The 20,112-nt window shown below is 42.6% G+C and overlaps 1 protein-coding gene across 4 annotated transcripts in view; it reads left to right on the forward strand.

Moving 5' to 3' along the window:
- Window positions 1–13,122, forward strand: part of STXBP5L (syntaxin binding protein 5L) — a 197,395-nt gene extending 184,273 nt beyond the window's left edge. For all 4 annotated transcript variants that reach the window (XM_009557006.2, XM_054087829.1, XM_054087838.1 and 1 more), the window contains 6 exons: window positions 4,325–4,564; window positions 5,513–5,873; window positions 6,813–6,978; window positions 9,568–9,679; window positions 10,076–10,296; window positions 11,472–13,122. In XM_009557006.2, coding sequence (XP_009555301.2) covers window positions 4,325–4,564; window positions 5,513–5,873; window positions 6,813–6,978; window positions 9,568–9,679; window positions 10,076–10,296; window positions 11,472–11,513 — 1,142 coding nt within the window. In that variant the 3' untranslated portion in view covers window positions 11,514–13,122. The remainder of the gene's footprint in view (window positions 1–4,324; window positions 4,565–5,512; window positions 5,874–6,812; window positions 6,979–9,567; window positions 9,680–10,075; window positions 10,297–11,471) is intronic.
- The last annotated feature ends 6,990 nt before the right edge of the window (window positions 13,123–20,112 follow it).

Here is a 20,112-nt window from a genome sequence, read left to right on the forward strand (position 1 = left end):
AAAGCTCTTCAGTGATGAGTGTAAACATTCATAGTGAAAACATCTATCTTTGTCACTGGTAGTGTTTTTCATTCTTCATAACAAGTGATACTTTTACTTTCCTGATTCCTAACTTCAAGAGGCAAATTACTTTATACTTCTGTGTTAGTGCTAGCTCCTCTGTTTTAGAATAATCACAATGAAAATTTTTTGGAAGAGACGATATGTGAGAATGTGTATCCTTTGCAAAGCCTTTCCTGCAGATGAGAATAGAAAAGTCAGAACGTTCCCATGAAGATGGCATACGTATTTTCATTAATATCCTCTTTTTTTCTTCAATTAGATTGGAGAGTGAGGAAATTCCAGTTTTATTTCTAGTAAAAAAGGAAGTCAAAAAAATGATCTCTGCAGTTTTTGCTCTGTAAAGGTGACAGTTGAAACAGATGGAATAATTTACTCAAATTATTTTTTACATTCTCAGAAATAAAACCTAGCCCTAATTAAATCATGCTCTAGGCATCAGTGAACTGCAGCAGGACAGTTCTGTCATGCAAGGAAAGAGATAGGGCAATAGCTGCTCAGGGCTACTTTCATATAAATGTCATGATGACGGTTGGTTCAATTGTTCTTGTCCTTTTGCAATGCACGCAATTTTGTGGCAGTAGGTTACATTTCCAGACGGGCAATGCTTCAGCAATTACACGGAATCAGTACATTCTCACACGACGAGCGTCACTATACTGCTCACACATGGATGAACAAAGGTAAGACTCAAAAAACACTGGCTTCATTTTTATCTTAGCATGTGACTCGAAGTGTCCTGTGTGTTTCTGTCAGTGAGGTGGGTAGCAAGTTAGAGGTTTCGCTGTTGCTATTAAATCAGAAGCCTTCTATTTGTGTGCTGATGCTCATAGCTGGAATTTAAGAGTCAGTCCAGCTTACGAAGGAAGTTGGTTTCCAAGTTTCCATCTACACCTCACTAAGGCAAACCATGAATAGGACAGGGCTGAATGAAAAAAATTTGAAGAAAGCAGGACCGCTATTAGAAGTGTAGTGGTATCTATATTTTGTGGTCTTAACCTACAGAATGCAGCTTTTTAAAATGCACAGACTGCATGTAATAATGCTTTTGCTTACAGCTGCTCACAGTCTAACAGGCTGTAGAGCAGCACCTCATCACTTGTGAGCTCTCAGGGGACACTGGATCCCTCTGGTGGTGCTCTCAGCTCAGCTGCTAGCTGCAAGAACAGACTGGAGACTTATTGGGGTGGAAAAAAAAGAGTCAAGGATTCTAGGTTTGCAAGAAGAGAAGGAAAAATGACGTGATCGTCTGAGAGAGACAGCTGGGTGGGAGCAGAGAGATTCTGGGAGTTGGATATGTGCCTCATGGAGAAAAAAAGAATACTGGACTCCTTCAAAGCAGGAGGAAATTTAGAGGTAGGGGCATATTTATGAGAAAGTGACATATAGCAGGCTGTTTTGCAGAGGAGGAGAAGAGGAAGAAGAACTGAGGAGAAGAAAGCTATCTTCTTCTCCAGTATGAATGTCCTGTCCCCTTGCAGAAGCAGCAAGTCCAAATCAGCTTTGTTTAGCCTAAGTTACACGGAGTACCTGGAAGGCGGTCCTGGCTCGGACTCATGCAGGAAGATGTTGTAGCTGATGTTCTTGCTACATCCATCATGCATGGGCTAGAAAAGGAAAATATAAGAGGAAACCCAGAATGTGGGGGTTGGGTTAAGGATTACCTGGCAGTGTTCATATAGGTCAACTTCTAGAAGACGGGACATCATTTTTAAAAAGTTGCAATCATGCTAGGAAAGGATATGGTAACACTTTAAATTTTCCCAAAGAAAGTGGTTTTAGGTTTCTCTAGGATACAATAGAGTGGTTTCCAAATAGAAAGACTGGGATATAATCTTTTTAAGAAAGCAATTCCAGGGAACCGAACTAAATTAAACTTTGTCCTGAATCCTAGGAAGAGGACAGATTTCTACCTTGCTTTAGAGCTAGCCAGTAAAGCCACATAGTGATTGCAGCCTTTCATAGGTTTTGGTTTGCTGCTCCAATGCGTTTAATGACATCAAATTTTGACATGTGTCATGCTGGTCTTTAGAATTTCAGTTTGAGTAGTGTATTTAATAGAAAATGGCACAGTACGTTCCCAAAAGTGTCTAAAAGATTATATCTGTTAGTGTCAGTTCTGCAAAGATGTATTAGTTAACTGTACTGCACAGGAGTGAGGAACACTTCTTGTTAATTTAAGGAGGGAGAAAGCTTGATGACACATGCAAATGGCACATCATATATTTTAAGTTCTGTGTATGTCGCCTACACTAACTACATTTGTCCTTTCAACATCTTTCTCAGTTTGAGCACCACCATATTTGAAATTTATGTGACTGTGATATTAATACACCTGTTAACAAGAAAATTAATTACGTAATAGCATTTTTAAAAAACTAGGTACCCATTTTTTGGAGGTCTGATTATATCTCCCTTGAAATTACTGTCTTCCCCTTATTTACCTGGCAGCTCTCTCTGTGCTTAGGAAGGAGCTGGACCAACTAGTCCTCTGCAGGAGAAGTACAAAGTGCTTGGGGTTGAGGGAAACACTAAGCTGTGTTTGCACATGAATAAACAATCCCAGTTTTATGCAGTTATATTTAGCAGTACTGAGCCAGAACCAGCGTGTTAAAACAGTGCCTACATGAAGTTGCAACAGGGTGAGGGCAGGGCTTAGAAGTTCAAGTAGATGTAAGTTTCTCTTCCATGAGATTGGGACTGAAGTGCAAGGGACAACTATCTTGTGAAGCTCCTGTTTGACAAGTTACAAAGGCCCTCAAAGGACAAAAGCTGGCCCAACTGTGACGGAGTAGCAGGAAAATCTGCCCTCACTTTTAAAGTAGCTTATGTGGTAACACTTGGTAGTGCTTTGCCATGGTTCCCTTCAGTCTTTCCTAGGTAGTTGCTGTAAAGAGGATAATTTCAGCAATTTACACCAAGTCATACAGTGCTGCTATATATTCAACGAGGAAGAGATTCACCAGCAAAACTGTTTCTTCTAGTGGAGGGCAGAAACCATATATACAATATGAAGCTAGGCCAAGTTTTAAGTCTGAGTCAGTGAGAAAGTCATTTTCTAATTTTAGTCTTCGACCATGGCAGAAAGTGTTCCTCTTTTGAGACATTCCTACTGTCTCTGAAGAGACAGCTCTCTCTTCTGAGCTATAAGAAGGATAATTTCATACTAGACACAGGTCTATTTCATAACAATTGGTTCAGAAGGGAGCCTTTTATCCTGGATCCAATAGCTTCAACTGTTTCTCCATCTCCAGAAGTTTCCTGGTCCTCTAGTTGTTTTTGCAGAAAAGCCTGTGAGATTTCCAGGGATCTAGCTCTACTTTTGACTACGGGTTGGTGTACAGCAGCACTGGCACAATTTGTTTTGCGAAGACTATACTAGCAGCAAGACCTACTCTCTTCTTCCCTCTGGCTCCTTCACTTTTCAGTAGCTTCTTAGCCTTAGTGTGCTTTACAGCCTCTAGTGTGTGTTGAGGAACTTCTTTGTACAGTTTTGTTCTTCCTGCCTGGCAGTGGGCAAAGCAGAGTGGAGATCCTTACCCCTACAGCGGTTGGACTCTGTTTGTTGTTATTTCTCTCTGAAAAGTTCAGAGTGTCTTTACCTATGTGAGCTCTGTCTCTGGCTGGCTCTCACTGTTGCCTGATGGCCCGCTATACAATTGTGCCCTTGGCAACAGAGCAGGTTTCTCACTTCTCTCCCTGGGAAGCCAGAGTTAATTTGAACCCTGAGATGTTTAGGATGCTTGGATCGGTTTAACAATGGGTTTCTTTTACGCTGAGAGCAGTTATTAATAGCTTGACAATAAACGATGGCTGTGAACACAGCGCTAGAACGTCCTAGTGATGGAAACAAGAGCAGTGCAAAGGACATATGCTTCGAATGGTAATGGCATCTCCCTTCATGTCCTGCAGCAATGAGATACATGGATTAATTTTAAATGCATTGGTAACATATGGGTCTAAAATTATTTCATGCTATTTAGAACAAGTCCTTTGAGCTAAGGCTGTTGTAAATTCTAATTAGTCTATGCTAATCTCCATAATAAGCAGCTATTTCTAATGCAGATCGAACTGATGAGGTCTGACAGCATTTTCCACACTTATTTATACACTGGCAGCCAGCTGGTATCATGCTTGTATCAGAATGTTTGCTCAGGTTACAAAAACTCTGTATTTTCTCTGTAGGGGTTTTGTATTCTCTGCAGGCTTATGCCTGTTCTAGAGCTGCCAATTTATGCCCATTTGCTTGTATTTATTTATGCAGAAAATAGGGAAAACTCTTTCAGCCGTTCCCGAAGCTCCAGCGTGTCCAGTATCGACAAGGACTCAAAGGAGGCAATCACTGCTTTGTACTTCATGGAGTCCTTTGCCCGAAAGAATGACTCTGCTGTCTCCCCATGTCTCTGGGTTGGAACAGGCCTTGGTATGGTCTTAATCCTCTCCCTTAATCTGCCTGCTAGTGACGACTTGCGGCAGTCAGAGCCAGTCATGGTGTCGCCAAGTGGTAAGAGTGCAGCTTTTTTCCTGTTAATTATCTGTCTTGGTGCAACAGAGAGAATGACTGCATGATTTTGTACAGCCTTTGGGGCAGAAATTTCTCAATAATTGTATTGGACAGTAGTCACTCACTACATAGAAGGCACACAGGTAAATAAATGTGTTTACGAGAGACCTGCAGCTTCATGAACTGAGACACTTTGGCTGTGTTAGTTCCAAAGATTACCTTGCATCATGGCCAAAGTTACTTTTCCCATCAGTAAAGGGAAATTAGCAGAGTTCCTTCCTGTTGTGAAATTAAAATCCTGCATACAGCTCTGCTGCGATCCTATCTGGGATGCTCTGAACAGTTTGGCTGCCTTACTATCAGAAAGCTGCAGAGAAGCAGGAGGGAGTTCAGGAAAGGAAACAAAAATGTTGGCAGGTTGATGTACCAGGAGAGATCCTTGGCTGAGTGAGTGACAGATGGTGTAGTGGAGAGAACAGAGGGCTGAGAGAGGTCAGGTCTGAAGAGAGGCAGGATGCGCTTCAGATGTTTAAAGTGAAATAATGACAAAGGTTGGAAAATTCACAGGAATAGAGGTTTTCCACATGCTGTTTTTACAGTGCTGGAAGGTCACCAGACTAAGAAGAGCCGTTTTGCTGCTGGGGAACAAATTTCCTTCTATTATGATGTAGAGATAAACAACAGCCTATCTTTATGGTATTCGGTAGCATGTATTATACACATCATTTGATAGCTACTGCTTGAGTCTTTTCAGTACTGGCAGCCTGTTTGTTTACCTTCCTGTGTAGTCAGGAAGAACTGAGCAAGCAAGACTTGTCACCTTGGCTAGATTAATGCATTTGTTCTGTTTACAAAAGATGAACTTCAGCTGTGTTGCACGTGTTCCCAGTGCTGACAACCATTTTAATCGTGGGGCCAGTGTTGGTCAGAGGAAATTGTGTTTTGCAGGCACAGTTCTGACACTGAAAGGAGCCGTGCTGACCTTTGCTTGCTTGGACTGCATGGGGACATTGACGCATCCACCATATGAAGTATGGAGAGACCCACACAGTGCTGATGATGGTGAAAAAACAAGGAAAAGGAAACTTGTCATGCATTCCCCTTCCTCCTCCCAGGATATGGGTGATCATCAATTTGCAGTCATCTGTTCAGAAAAACAAGCCAAAGTCTTCTCATTGCCTTCCCAATCATGTCTTTATGTCCACAACATCACCGAAACGTCCTTTTTATTGCGAGCAGATGTGGTCACCCTCTGTAACAGCGTCTGTCTGGCGTGCTTTTGTGCCAATGGGCACATCATGACTCTGAGGTACTTATCTAACTAATCTTGAGGCAAAACTAAGCAGAGGGATAGTGTAGTGCCATCACATTCCGCTTGTGTTTGCTCCAGAGTGTCTGATGCTCTGCATTAACACCCTGGTGAGCATGTTTAGAGCCCTGACTTGCCTACTGCCATACCTGTTCCTTGGCCTGTCTCCACATGGGGAGTTAAGGCAGCCACACAGCAAAGCAAGCTCTGTTTTTCCATAGTAATCCTCCACCTGTGATAAGTGATGGCTGATGAATTTTAACTATCATGAAAGAAAAAATTATAATTTACGGTAGAACAGGTATAGAGGAGTATAGAAAAATTCAGGTGTAGAAAGGGTACTGTTTATCCAGTATGAAGTAACAAATCCCACTCTTGCTATTCTGGAAGCACTTGGTTTCCCTTCCTTGTCATCCCCAGCACTGAACTACAGTAGCCCTGTAGCCGTGTGCTCACCTCGCTGCACCCTTCTTTCCCTAGCCAGGACGTTTAAATTTTGGAAAGCACCATCCAAAATGGCAAACCAGGAGAAGCTGGAGGATAGCAAAAGCAATGCTTGAGCCTTTGTCAGCATGGTCCAAGCAGGGACCTCCCATGCCATTTTCTGTAGATGCCATATGATAACTGGCTCCAAGCCTTACCCTGCAAACCACCCAGCCGTGTGGCACAAGCCATACTGTGCCACGTGCACACCTCAAACCCAGACAGTGGCCAAAGCCAAAGGGTCAGTGAGGCAAGGCAGCTGAAACTCCTTCATGCAAGAAAACAAAGCATGATGGGAAGGCAGCATGTTTATGACAAACATTTTCAGCTTGAAGCTGCATTTTAACTATTTCAGTTATAAAAAACATATATTTAAATTGTTGGTTTAAAATGCAGCCACTGAGCTGTAGAATGTGTGGCAACTGGTCACTAACGTGGCTATCTGCTTCTCTTCAGCTTGCCCAGCCTTCGCCCTCTGCTCGACATGAACTATTTGCCTGTGACAGACATGAGGATAGCACGGACCTTTTGTTTCAGTAACGAAGGGCAAGCTCTGTACCTCAGCTCTCCCACAGAGATCCAACGTCTGACGTACAGCCAAGAGATGTGTGACAATCTGCAGGTAGGGCTCAAACCCTGGCTTTTCGTTGCCTTTGTGTTTGTGAGGAAGGACCAGTGGGCTGTGACTCATCAGATGTATATTGCCACATCTTTATTGCTGGATTGCTCAAAAGAACATGTCACACCAGTCTATGGTTTCTATTCAAAAGATAAAGTTTTAAGTGGTTAAATAAGTAATACTGGCATTACCAGAGGAGGTGGTGGTGTCAAAAAGCAAGCATAAATGTTGGTGGGGGAAAATATTTTTGTAATATTTGGGTAATTTTTATTATTTCAAGTGAAGTCTGTGCTGCAGGAGGGGGACACGTGTTCCTCTCCACTTGCCCTGGCTGAACGATGCCAAAGCAGCAGGGAGAGTTCAGCAATTCTGTCACTGCTTGGACTTTTTCTGACACTGTCACCTTGCTCCTGTGCCATAATGGCTGGTCTGAGCCTACAGCCTGCTCACATGCAATTGCAGTGCCTGCTGGGCTCCGTACGGAGTCAGGTTTATGCCCAAATGGGATTCTTCACAGCCTGCTTCTCTCAAAGCCCTACCATACGAAAGACCAACTGTTAAAAATGACTGAAGGGAAAGAAGGGGAAGCTACAAATGGATAGCAGCTACAGCAGTTGGTATCAGCATGTGTCCAACCACGCAGCAACTGTCTCAGTGAAAATATGAATTCCTTCCCATATTTTTAGCTAATTTCATTTTTATTCTAAAAATATCTTAATACCTGCAGTTTTCAGTATACGTGGGAGCATGAGACAAACCAGTATGGTTAGCATCAAAAAAAAATGCTCTGTTTTACTGTATTTTTTTAACTATTCTGCATTGGTTTTATCCAATAATTGGTACTCCCCTTCTGCACATGAGGAAAGCATCTCCCATTGTACATTAAAATACAGCAGCTATTAAAATGGTCCTAATTAAAATAATTTATTTTGAGCAAAAGGGCTTTACAATGTGAGATTTGGGTTGTGGTTTTTGGTTTTTTTTTTTTTTTTTTTTAAAAATGAAAATGCAAATTAAAATGTCATTTAGTAAAGAGGAGGAATTGTGAGAGGTTACAGAGAGAACCATGAGTAATAAGAGGGGACAAAAAGAGGGAGAATAATCTAGATTATATAATTAGCAATGAAGAAGGATAGAAATACAAAAGAAACAGTCCTGCCAGCACTCATTATGCCGTAGGGAATAACATGTGCTGAGCTGTGCAGCTCACATCACAGCACTGTCTGTCTCAAGTCTGAAAATGTCCTGTGAGGGGAGTGAGTTTTGCACACGAGATTCTGCACATCCGAGAACGGGTTATTATGCAGGGAACCAATTTTAAAATGATCAAAAGGTTTGATCAATGTATGTTAGAAGATGGACCTACAGTGAGAGGCTGTTAGAAGCTAGATTTTTTTTTTTAATTTTATTAACATTAATAGCATCATAAAAACTTCCAGCTAAAGGGAAACCCAGGCCTTGCTTCTCTGTGCTGCCAGACTGGGGCTCTCTGCATCTTGGCTTGCGTGCAGAGGTCAGTAAGAGGCTCATACAGTTGTTATATGTGTACAGAAAGCAGATGACCCAGTATCACCTGCTACCTGGGAAAACAAAGCAGGCTGCACGAGAGCCTCCACTTCGGCTCAAGGGCTGCAATTATTTTTTTTTTTTTCCCCCAGAGCAGCTGACTGTGCAGAGGAGCATCAAGTGCGAGTCACAGCTCCTGGGAGGCCAAGAGCTAGGACAGAGCTAAGTGCATCGCTATAGCTGTACCTGCCTGTTGAGGCTTGGATGAGCAAACACAGAGTTCAGCAACAGGGCAGCAACTGTTCCCATTGCACAGCCTCACTGGTTTCAAACTCTAATGGGACTGCACACTTCCTCCATCTGTTTTATTCAGGAGAGCCCACTTTTCCAAGTACTGCTGCAAATAAACCCTAGCCTGAGATTTGTTTGGGCCAACTGCTCCAATATGTGGCACCACAGATGTGCCCTCAGCCATCCTTATTTAGCACTGCTGATGGCACTGTATCAATGCACAGTGATGGGGTGGAGGAAGAGCGTGTGGAAGGTGATGGGATTTTGTTTAAAAAACAAACAAACCAAACACCTACAAAACCCAAACTACAAACCATCAAATGCTCTGAACTGGTAGCAAGCACTGAAGCACACTGTGAAGAGTAAGCAGAGTGATTACCTGCTCACCTGGATAATCACTCAATCAAAACACATAATTCACAACAAATTGTTTATTCGATTATAGCGCCGCCTCTGCTGTCCTTAAGAAAAATGTGACCTTATCATTGATATTTGCACTTTGTATTCCTTATAAATATTTTTCTTTCTCTGTAGTAATGAGCATATTAGAGGGCAGTGACAAACCAAGTCCCTCTGAAAGCACGAGTGAACATAGCCTGGGTGAATCTGGTTAGCCTGAGTATTTGGCTGTCATGAATTACAAGTGTTAACTACTTAATACTGTTCACACAACAGACTCTTAAAACTAGTTGATTAGACCCAATGCACATGGCTCGTAAATGCAGATAAAGAAAACACCTAGAACTGCTTTCACCTTACTAATTTTTCACATGGACTTTTGTCTGACTTCGTTAGGACATGCTTGGAGATTTGTTTACTCCTGTGGAAACGCCAGAAGCCCAAAACAGAGGCTTCCTCAAAGGACTTTTTGGAGGAAGTGGACAAGCTTTTGACAGAGAGGAACTTTGTGAGTAATTTATTGGGCTTGGGGTTGGGTTTTGTTGGTTTTTTTTTTTGTAGACATTAATTCATAGGATCCCCTGCCCTTGTCATCCAGGAATGGAATGGTACACAAGATTTAGATCACTGATGAAAAAATCAAGATGACATTGCGAGGGAAGGGTTCTCAATTGATTTCCCATGATTCCTTCACACTTGGCAGCTTCTTTTGAGCAACTGAGTGGGAGTGTCCATGACTGTGCTGTAGATGTGCCAGTGCACAGAGCAAAGCTTTGTACATGTGCCGTCTGCGTATCAAACGGCATCACCAATGCAAGGCTGCAGCTTAAGGATGAGAAGCATTGACAGACAGAGCTATGGCCAGGGACTCATTCCTGTCGGTCTGTTCATTTCACCTTTGCAGTTGGTGAGGCCACGGCAGGAAAAGCCTCTCGGAGTCTCGCTCAGCACATCCCTGGATCAGGTGGAATTGAAGGCGTGAGAGGAGCTGCAGGAGGAGTCATTGGGGACTTGACTCGTGCACGCATTGCCCTTGATGAGAGAGGACAGAAACTGGGAGAACTGGATGAAAAGACTGCCAGCATGATGGCGAGCGCTGAGGCATTTTCCAAACATGCACACGAGGTAGGGGCCCTGGCACCATACACTAGGAACCACCAACCCTGCAACTGAGCCTTTAATTCCCGTTGGGGAAGTCAAGTACGGTTCTCCCCATTCACCCTGTCGTGTTGGTTTAGGTGTACTCATGTTAACAGACACTCTGCTCTTCCCGCTCCTAAACACTAAGAATGCAGAAAATAAAATCCTATTGCACGCCCCTTCTTTTCATGTTTCCATAAGTGAATATCCCTTGTTAGCCTCTGAATTTAGAATATGACACTTCTCATCGCTTGCCTTTCTCAGTGATTCATTATGATTCTATTTTTTTCTGAGTCACCAAGTGCAGCGCGTCTGTGCAGCAGGGCAGGAAATGGGGAGGTGGATGAGGCTTTGAGCAACCTGCTCTAGTGGAAGGTGAAGGTGTCCCTACCCATAGAAAGGCACTGGAATTGGATGATCTTTAAGGTCTTTTCTGACCCAAACAATTCCGTAATTCTATATATGAACCTTTACAGGTCTTAATGGGAAGAAGAGGTGAACGTTTCTAGTATAACACTCTGTTACAGTTACATAGAATAATGCTTGCCTAGAACAGACAGCTTTTGTGCTTTAAGCTGGAAATGGAAAGTTCTTCCATCCCACGCTGTTAAGGCTGGGAATCAACCAAAGTGATTATCTTTGAAGATAAAACAACACTAAAGAATACTTCCCATAATGCATGTTCTTCATTTAAAATGTGTCACATCTCTGGACAGGAACTTTACATTTTTATTGGCTTTTTTAAGCACACGGAAAAAAAAAAAAAAGCAGAAAGAACATGCCCTGAGATGCAAAAGGTTTATATATTCAGGATATATATCTGCTACGCTGTGTGGATAAGATTTCTATATGAGTAAAAAGCAAGTTCCTGGTTATTCCCACTCTTCTGTACTTTTTGTAGAAGGAAAGTTGTTAAAGCTCCTCAGGAAAATCTTGTAATGAACAGCAACAGTGGGTAACTTCTCTTTTTTTAATGTAGCAATGATGAAATTAAATGCAAGGTTTTGGTGGAATCACAATCTGATAATGCTGTTAGTAAAGTACCACAATGCTCTTTCTTTTTTACCTAAGAAGTCTGTGACAGTGGGCCTATGTCATGTGTAATACCTCATACGCAGAGCAGCGTTTTATATCTCTTTCTTCATTTCCCATTTCTGTAGGTGATGCTGAAATACAAGGACAAAAAGTGGTACCAGTTCTAGACTTTCAAAGCAGCTGCTTGTGGCTTTATTAAGAACACTGTTCAGGGAAGCAACACTCATTCCCAAACCTACCAGTCACTGGCCAGAGACAGTTTTTTCTCCTAGAAGATGTTTCCCTCCTAGTGTTATTGGATTCATCAACGGTGGGAGTCAAGGAGAAACTTCACAGATGATAAGATGGAAGCTGGAATCCTGTGGGTCTTATTTCTACTGCTGGCTTATGCAGTAGCCAATGTTTTTCCAAGAGGAACTCTACTATCACTGTGGCATGTAGTTTTTCAGAAGCTGTAGGTATGAACTGCGGGGAGGGCATCTGGTTAAAAATAATTCTGTACAAACTCGAATGTTAATGCACTTATAAAACTTTGCATGACTAATTGACATCTTAAAAAAAAAAAAAATGAGAGAAAAAGAAAGCATGTTGTGACCGAAGAAAAATGGGATTTATTTCTATTCTTAGCAAAAAAAAAGAAAATACTTAAATGGCAAAAACCTTTATTTTCTAAAAGTGACATTACAAAAAAACAGTACATTTCAAGCATGTTTGCTACCATTCCCAACATAAAAATCAGTTGAGCTGCATTATCCTATCTATTTATTTTCCTTGAAAAACCTTGCTTGAAATGAGTGTTGTTTAACTCCCACCAGAAGAATAAATAACTTCAAACTCCTATGCCCCAAATTTACAAGTAGCTAGACAGGCAGTATTTGAGATGTCATTAAAACATGAGCATAGATGGTTTATTTGCAATTCAGAGCACATTACACGTCATCATTTTGTGTTTTGAAATGTGCTCTGAATTCCTCCTGTTGCCCTTGAAGGGGTCCATGGCACTTTTCATCCCTGTGGTGTCTGCATCACTTGGTTGCCTTATTTCTCGGTAGCAGGAATAGAAAAACAGCTTAGGAAATTGCTCCTTCATATTAGGAAAGGCAAGATGGGAAACCACAGGGCTACAAGTTGGAGAGGACTGTCGAGTTCTGCTCCCAGAAGCTGCTTAGCAGTTTGCACAGCAGTGGTTTTTCTGAAGCACCCAGCTGAAATGATGCCAAGGAAACCGCACGGTAACCCCGCTAAAGCTGGGGGAGAGGGATCACAACAGCAACACTAAACAATGGGCCAGGGGAAGAGCATGAAAAACAATGGTCAACATATGGCACTGAATTGGCACAGATATAAAATGACACCATGGGCAGGCGAGTGGCAAGTGATTTTTTTTTTGTTGTTTTGCTCACACTGCTAAAAGTAATTTGCTTCTGCTTCAAAGTAGCTTCTTTGGTTTCCACAGTGAAGCAACCTGCAGCAGAGAAGAGAACAGTAAGCAGAACCTATTACATGACTACAGAAATAAAGTCCCAAGTCAAGGAGTGTGCTGCAGTCACAGCAGCCAATGAAAGTCTCACTGCCACTTAGGTCTACTGTTAGGTTAGAAATTTTTCCAAGACTGGCTTGGAAACAAGGCACTGAAGGTTATTTTCATACACCTGAACGTAGTTTCAAATTGGAAAAGGAAGGAGAGGAAAAGGTGGAAAAAGCAGCACTTAAAAATTTTCTACATGAGAGGAGTAGCATCCTCTGTCCATCCAAGGAGTCCTGACGGACACTGATGCAGACAGGCACCATCTTCCTTCTAACTAGAACTTAATGTCTAAGCGTTTATATCATCCTAGCGGTCAGATGATCTCCCTCAATGATACTTTTCCCACATCCTTCCTTTTGGCCCAAAATCCAGCTTCACTATCAGCCCAGCTGTGCAAGTTAAATGGTTTGAAGAGATTTGAGGTGTTAAATTTTAAATTCACGTTGTAGCACAACAGGAATTCCATGTTTTATGGGATTTTTACATTTTTCTGTGGGCAAAGTCAAAATGATGGCCCTGACAGGTCTAGCTCAACTGAGAATAAGACTCTGCATGTTTCTCTCAGTTACAGGAGAAACTGCTCCAGAACTGTGGGAACTGTAGTAGAAACTTGTTGGGAAAAAGGTCAAAGCCCAAGCCATGCCTAGGCTTCTGCTTAAATGCAAGGAACTGGAGTTGTCCGTGAGCCAAGAGGCTGGAGCTGAGTGTGTTTGAGGAAACAACAAACTCAGCTGGGCTGGGGAACTGCTTCTAGTGGCCGGGTCACAGAACGTCCCCTTGCGTGTGTGTGAGGAAGCACCACTGCACCCAGGCATCTAGAATGAGAAATTGGAACAACATCATAGCAATTCTGTCTTCTGTTTAAACACATATTCCTTCTGCCTGTGCTCTGGCCTGTACTCCAAAACCACTAGTCTCTGGGCAACAAAGCCATTTGGGGCAGCATTCATATCTTATAAACAGCTTTCTGGACCTTACTAGTCCTGTCTTCTCTGCTTGTACAGAGAAGATAGGCAGTCTTTGTTAATACCTAGTCAAGGTCACCCTGCCAGCTTTTGTTCCGAACCAAGTTCTGCACTGAGCTGGTGCAGATGGAAAGGCTGTTACCAGTTCCAGGCTACAGGGCCAGTTTCTGCTATGAACTGGACTACAGCTGTCAGCCTTTGAGAAAGCAGCCTGGATGCATTGTAGCATGTGCTGCTCAGGCAGTGGCTGCTTCACCTCGATGACAAGGAAGCTACCCCAGTTCTGTGCAAGTTTTCTGTTCTCCCGCATGTGGCTGGCTAATACGGCAAAGATCCCCAATACCTTGATTTCAGTGGAAGTGTCTTCATGCTGGACTAAGAGCCCACTAGCTCATTTAAGCATCAAATTTAAAACTTAAAGGGCAACTTTTCATTGCTAAATCACTAGAGCATGCCCAGGGAGAAGTGTGTCTTCTACAAGTCATTTACACAATGCCTGACTGACTGCAGCTGCCAGCAGTCTCTAGCTTAATGCTGGGGGGGGAGGGGAACCACCTGCCAGTAGATTTTCATTTGCATTTTTATGTAACAGAGAAAGGAGAATCTAGCATCCCTCCAACTAACCATTTTTAGTACTGAACTTTTAAGCCTTTTCCCTGGTACTCCCCATGGGGTCACAACTGTATCTTGCTTTCCACTCTTACATATTTTACATATTTCCAGACAGTTATAAATTACTATTTCTGTTAAGTTTGCCACTTGTGACTATAATTATCAATTTTCTTGTAGTCTGTAGAGACCTAAAAAGTTGTATATGTTTGTATATAGAACATTCTATATATAAAAATATATATATGTAATGTATATGTTGTATAAGTTTGTTAGTGCACACAGTTATACGCTTTCTATCAAGATTTACCATGTATGTGGAAACAACCCTTCACTTAAAAACGTCAATGAGGGAGGAAAAACTCTTGCCTGTTTGATTCATTGTAAAAGGAGGGGGAGTGTGGGATTTTTGCAAGGCCTGATCTGACCATTACTAAAAGCTGTTTGTTAGTGAAAGGAATAAAGACACAGCATCCTGCGCAACACACACAGCATCTGACCTGACTTACTCTAAGGAAACTGAGGACAGTAGCTGTTGCTGGATGTTGAAATCATGTGCTTTCACCTTTCCCACTGAGACAGCACCACCTCAGGCAAAATCCTCAGCTTAGAGGTATCATCTTCAACATCGCCATCCTCAGTTACAACAGACCAGATTGGCTGGAAATATTTGTTTAATTTAACATGGTTTTCTATTCACTTGGATACCCTGTTTCCTCACATTATTCTTCACAGGCACTCTGTCACAACTACAGCCAAAATCAGGCATACACAACTTCCAAAAGCACGCACGCTTCTGCGTTTGACCAGATGTGTTTAATCTTACGCACAGAGCTGTAGTTAGAGTATACGGAGAAAAACACACTAAATTAGCTTATTTATATGTTTTCAGACCTGGCAAGTCTTCAGTGAAGTACAGACTAGTTTATTTTTAAAAATCCACTCCTAGAGTTTTCACTTAAGCTTCAAATCTTGAATTAAAAGAAAGGAAAATGTGAGAAGTAGGTTTTGCTTTGTATAATGACCTGTTTTCTATATTATTTTTTACAGTTACACTCTGTACATCAATGAGACAGTCCTTATGTTACCAGAACATAGCTTTGTACACAAATATTTAATAGAAATACTCTATTTACTACACCTATTGTATAAAACTATCACATATGGAAATTCTCTAAAACAGTTTACACATTCGTTTTGCAGCAGCCCTTTCACACCAAGTCACGTGTGTTGTAATGCAGATACGCAGTCAAAAATGCTTTGGTTTTTTTCAGTAGACAATTTAAGAAGTGCAGAAAACACTGCAGCTTCAATAAGAGCTGTCTTCAGTCTCGGGACTCCTCCATTTACAAACTGTAGGTATTGTAACACAGGCAAAAAGCCAGATTTCAGTTAATTATGCCCCTTAAATACCCCACCCTCCCCTGCCTCCTTTTCTATAAGCTAAAGGTGAATTCAAGCACAGTATATTTCAGTCTTGAATGTTTTTCTGCCTTGGCATGGTCTCGGTAAGAACGCACTCTCTCTCATTAAGGAACTACATGTGGCCATTTGTAGTCAACTCGTCATCTTAGGTGTATAAGCAATAGTCACGTAAATGAGTGTTTCCATTCATGTGTTTTGTTTTGTGATTAAATCAACAAATCAAACATTGTACTTTTTTAAATAGCAACTGATATTCAGATTCAGTGTCAAGGAAATGCAGACAGAATACATGTGGGGTTTGTTAACGAGTCATTACCTGTACCTTGGAATCAAGGCTAATCTGGGGTGAACCACACACTCCTATGCTAACCATGTCCTGTTTCCACAGGTATCCTAAATCAGCATCACAAAAGGAAAACTAAGGCATCTTTAACTGAGGCTCTTTCGAGTCCCCAGTAACAACCAAAAAAAAAGAGGGAAAGAAAATAAAGGAAATAATTGATATTAGTTGGTGTAGAGATCTCTCTTTTTTTTCACCTCTGTTTCTAGATTCTTTATAGTATTTCAAAGGTGTGTGGTTTACACAAAGGCTTTGGATGGAGTTTACATTACTCACCAACTCAGAAATACGGAAGATGCAGCCACAGTTGCTGCTTGGGCAGGGATGGACACTTCCCCTTCTCCAGCAGCTCACTCCAGGACAAAACCTGAACCCCAGCTGATGTCTCTATGCTTTACTGTAGGGAGCTCAGAGGGTGCTCATAATCACAATGCCAGTCCCCAGGAACACAAGCTTGGACTTCTCAGCCAACCGACAGTGTCTTAATGTCACTTCCACTTCAGGTTAGAAGCAGTCACCTACAAGCTCAAATCTCAGAGGGCAGAAGCGAGGTCACATAAGGGTACTTGCCAACGACATGTTCAAGTCACTCTGCCAGGAGAGGTTCAAAAATGTCAGCCAAAGCTATAGCTTCCAGCTCCCTCTTCTCGGCTATGGATTTTGATGAAATGCAGGTAGCATGGATGAAAGGCAAAAGGACCAAACCAGACTGGATGAAGTGAGGGCATCTTTCGTCACCTGCCCCTCCTTCCATCACTGCCCAGCTACAGGAAAGTGCACAGAGCACCTCCAGATGGCTTGAGAGCAGGAAAGCTGCAGCAGAAAGGCCAAGGCAAAACAAGCTTGTAGTCCACATGTGAGGAAAAGGACCTAGTAGCTATATCAAACACCAACAAGCATTCCTGCTGCTGAGTCCAGGGAAGTTCTGCCCAACACAAGTAGCAGGCAGAACGAAAATTTGAGTCATTTTGACAAGAAAACTGATGTGAACCAAACAGAGCGAGGTGTTGGGTCACACAGGTTTATGCGACATGAAGACAAGGCATTCCTGGTGATCACAGCTCTTTGTAAGGACTGGTTCTCAATCAAATTTCTTTTGGCAGACACCCACCTGCTGTAGGAGCAGCCAGGCACAGGTAGCACAGGGCACAAGGCAGGAGTAGGCTGTGGTAGTGATTCCACATACACTGAATGACAAGGCCGATGTAATAACTTCTACCCCTTCCACAGCGTTCATCTATCTTCTTCTCCAGCTGCTGGGCCACCTCTGTTACCGCACGTGTTGTGCAGCACCAACTAGCAGAAGGTGGGAGCAGACTGCAGAGAGAGAGACACGCACAAACCAGCTGAGAAACAGAGAGTGAACATCATCAGGTGCATCCCACCCTGTCTACAATGAGACAGAGTAACCTGCATGCTTGTTACCAGGTCTTGAACCAGAAAGAAGCCCAGTTTCCAGCTAAATGCAAACCTCAGCCCATCAGAGGTGGAGGGGACTTGGAGTGGCCCACAGGCAAAAAGATTTTGGTAATGTGAGCAGCCAACCTCCTCCTACCAACTTCAGAAAGTAACAGGTAACCTTTTCCACACAGTGCGGAAAAGCAGTGCCCATGCTTCCTTGACCTAAGCCCTCTTCTGCTTCTCCTGCTTAGTCTCACTGATAGTTATGTCCAATTAGACTTAAGGAACATAAATAGCAGCGATCAGGCAACAGCTCAGAGCCAGTTCTAATATTATTACTCAAATGCCACAGCCGCCTCGCTCACAGAGCAGTGGCCACCTTGCATCTTCTTATTTGCCCCAAATTATTGCCTAATTAAAATGAACTCATTTAGTTTGTTTAGCAAAATATGTTTAGTTCTGTGTCAATCCCCTTATAGACTAGTGCCACCCCTGTCTAGAGAGCTTGTTAGGAAATATGCATGAGATCCATCCTTCTGAAATTCCAAAGGCGGTATGCAGGAGGGAAACATTGTAATGTGCCAAAGAACAAGCAACTCAAATTATAGCAGCTCCAGTGAGGCCTGAAGTACAGCACAGGTGTGTCACCACACGACACGCTGGGACAGGAAATCATTAGGCCGTGTGAATTGATAATGAGTCCAACCCAGCATCTTCACAGGCAGAGCACACAAATGGTCAGACACCAGGGTGCCGAGGCTCAGATCTGTTAATAACAAAAGCTTTAATAAGCCAAGAAAAGGAACAGCTGCCTATCAGCCAAACGGCTGTGGATAAAGAGCCCCGCCATAAGGAAACAGATGTGGTAGAGAACCACAGATGCAGAGCAGGCAGGAAAGAAACAAAAATTGTCAATGTAAAGTGAGAAAAAGAACAGGAAAGAAGGCCAAGTCAGAGCTGAGAAGGGCAATCACAGCATCCTCGCCTGGGGCTTTGGCTCAATACCACGTGCCCGCTTTACTGCACAAGAGGCAGGTGGTGGATCAGAGACCAGGATGCAGCCTTTGTACACAGGCTCCATTAACATCTTTTAAAACTCACCGTGTTCCTGAAACTTCGGTGCCGGGTACTTCTGATGTCAGGATAATGGCCAAGCCAAAAGCTCTGCATTTGAAGTTAACAAGCTCAAGCACGCTATCGGGCTGCTAAAAGCTAAGCATGCATCCTCTCAGATCAGCCTATAAAGGCAACTTCAAAAGTACACTTCTTAACAAGGATCCAGCAGAAGTTCAGAAATGAAAGAATAATTAGGGCCTTTCTCACAGGAGGCAAGAATGGAGAGACAGAGATATTTACATTAGGGAGGAACCGCAGAAGCCAAGATATGATAAAATAATTAGAGGCATAAAAAAGATGACAGGAGGCACCTGTCCTACCTTTCTTGTAACATAAAAGGGCCACACGATGTGAATAACAGAATTCGAGGTCAGGTACGGTATGAAGCTAACAAAAACAGCTGAACATGTATAACCATCACAACCATCTGGAATGGAAATGAAACCATGTGATCTAAGGTCTAGCCAGACCAGAAGGCATTAGTGAGGAGAGTAGAATCACAGAATCATTTAAGTTGGAAAAGACCTCTAAGAGCAAGTCCAACTGTCAGCCAAACCGCTGTGCCTACTAAACCACATCCCAAAGTGCCACGACTACACCCTTTTTGAACACTGGCAAATTAATTCCCTGCGAGCTCCTTCCTTGCCCTCTTTAGAAGCGTCTGATCCCAGCAGCTGACCTGAGTCAAACTCAGGACCAGCTCAGAAAAGCCCAGACTCCCAGAAAAACTTTCTCACTGATCACAGGGATAGAGTCAAAGATGCTGAAGCAAAATATGGGGGAAATCAGAGCATTTTTTAGCAAGACTGACAACAGGCAGGGCATGAGGCTTCCTGAGCAGACGAGTCTCTCAATGAAGAACCACAGGTCACCCACCTCTGTTCAGCAATACCTCTGTAAAGCACCAAGCCTCAGACCCCAGCCAGGCTGCCACTTCAGCTGGCCAGAAGCTGAATTTTCACAAAAATATGAATTGCTGTTAAGTTTTTATGCAATTAACTGAGTTCAATTTTTTAAAAAGGAAAGTTTTTGCTGATGATTTTGTGTTAACTACAAGAAAGCTCAAATAATATCCTCCTCCAGGCCAGTTTGCCAGGCAGCAGTAGGATGAATAATGGCAGCCAGTCATCAGAATACTTTCCTAAAAGTCAGAGGCCAACCAAGCACCAATTCCACTCACTGTGAACACTGCACAGCTGCTCAGCGAGAAATCTTGCCAGCTGTAAAATCAGTTCAGCACCTGAATATCATCAGCAGAATTCAGTACAAAATGATCCTAGCAGAGACCTGTAAAATTCAACATTCAGTGCAATCATAACAACTCTTTTTTTTTCCCAGACAAAATTACACACAAGAATTGCCAAATTTTCTTTGTACTTTGT

Source organism: Cuculus canorus, chromosome 1 (genome assembly GCF_017976375.1).
Source record: "Cuculus canorus isolate bCucCan1 chromosome 1, bCucCan1.pri, whole genome shotgun sequence".
Taxonomy (NCBI): Eukaryota; Metazoa; Chordata; class Aves; order Cuculiformes; family Cuculidae; genus Cuculus; species Cuculus canorus.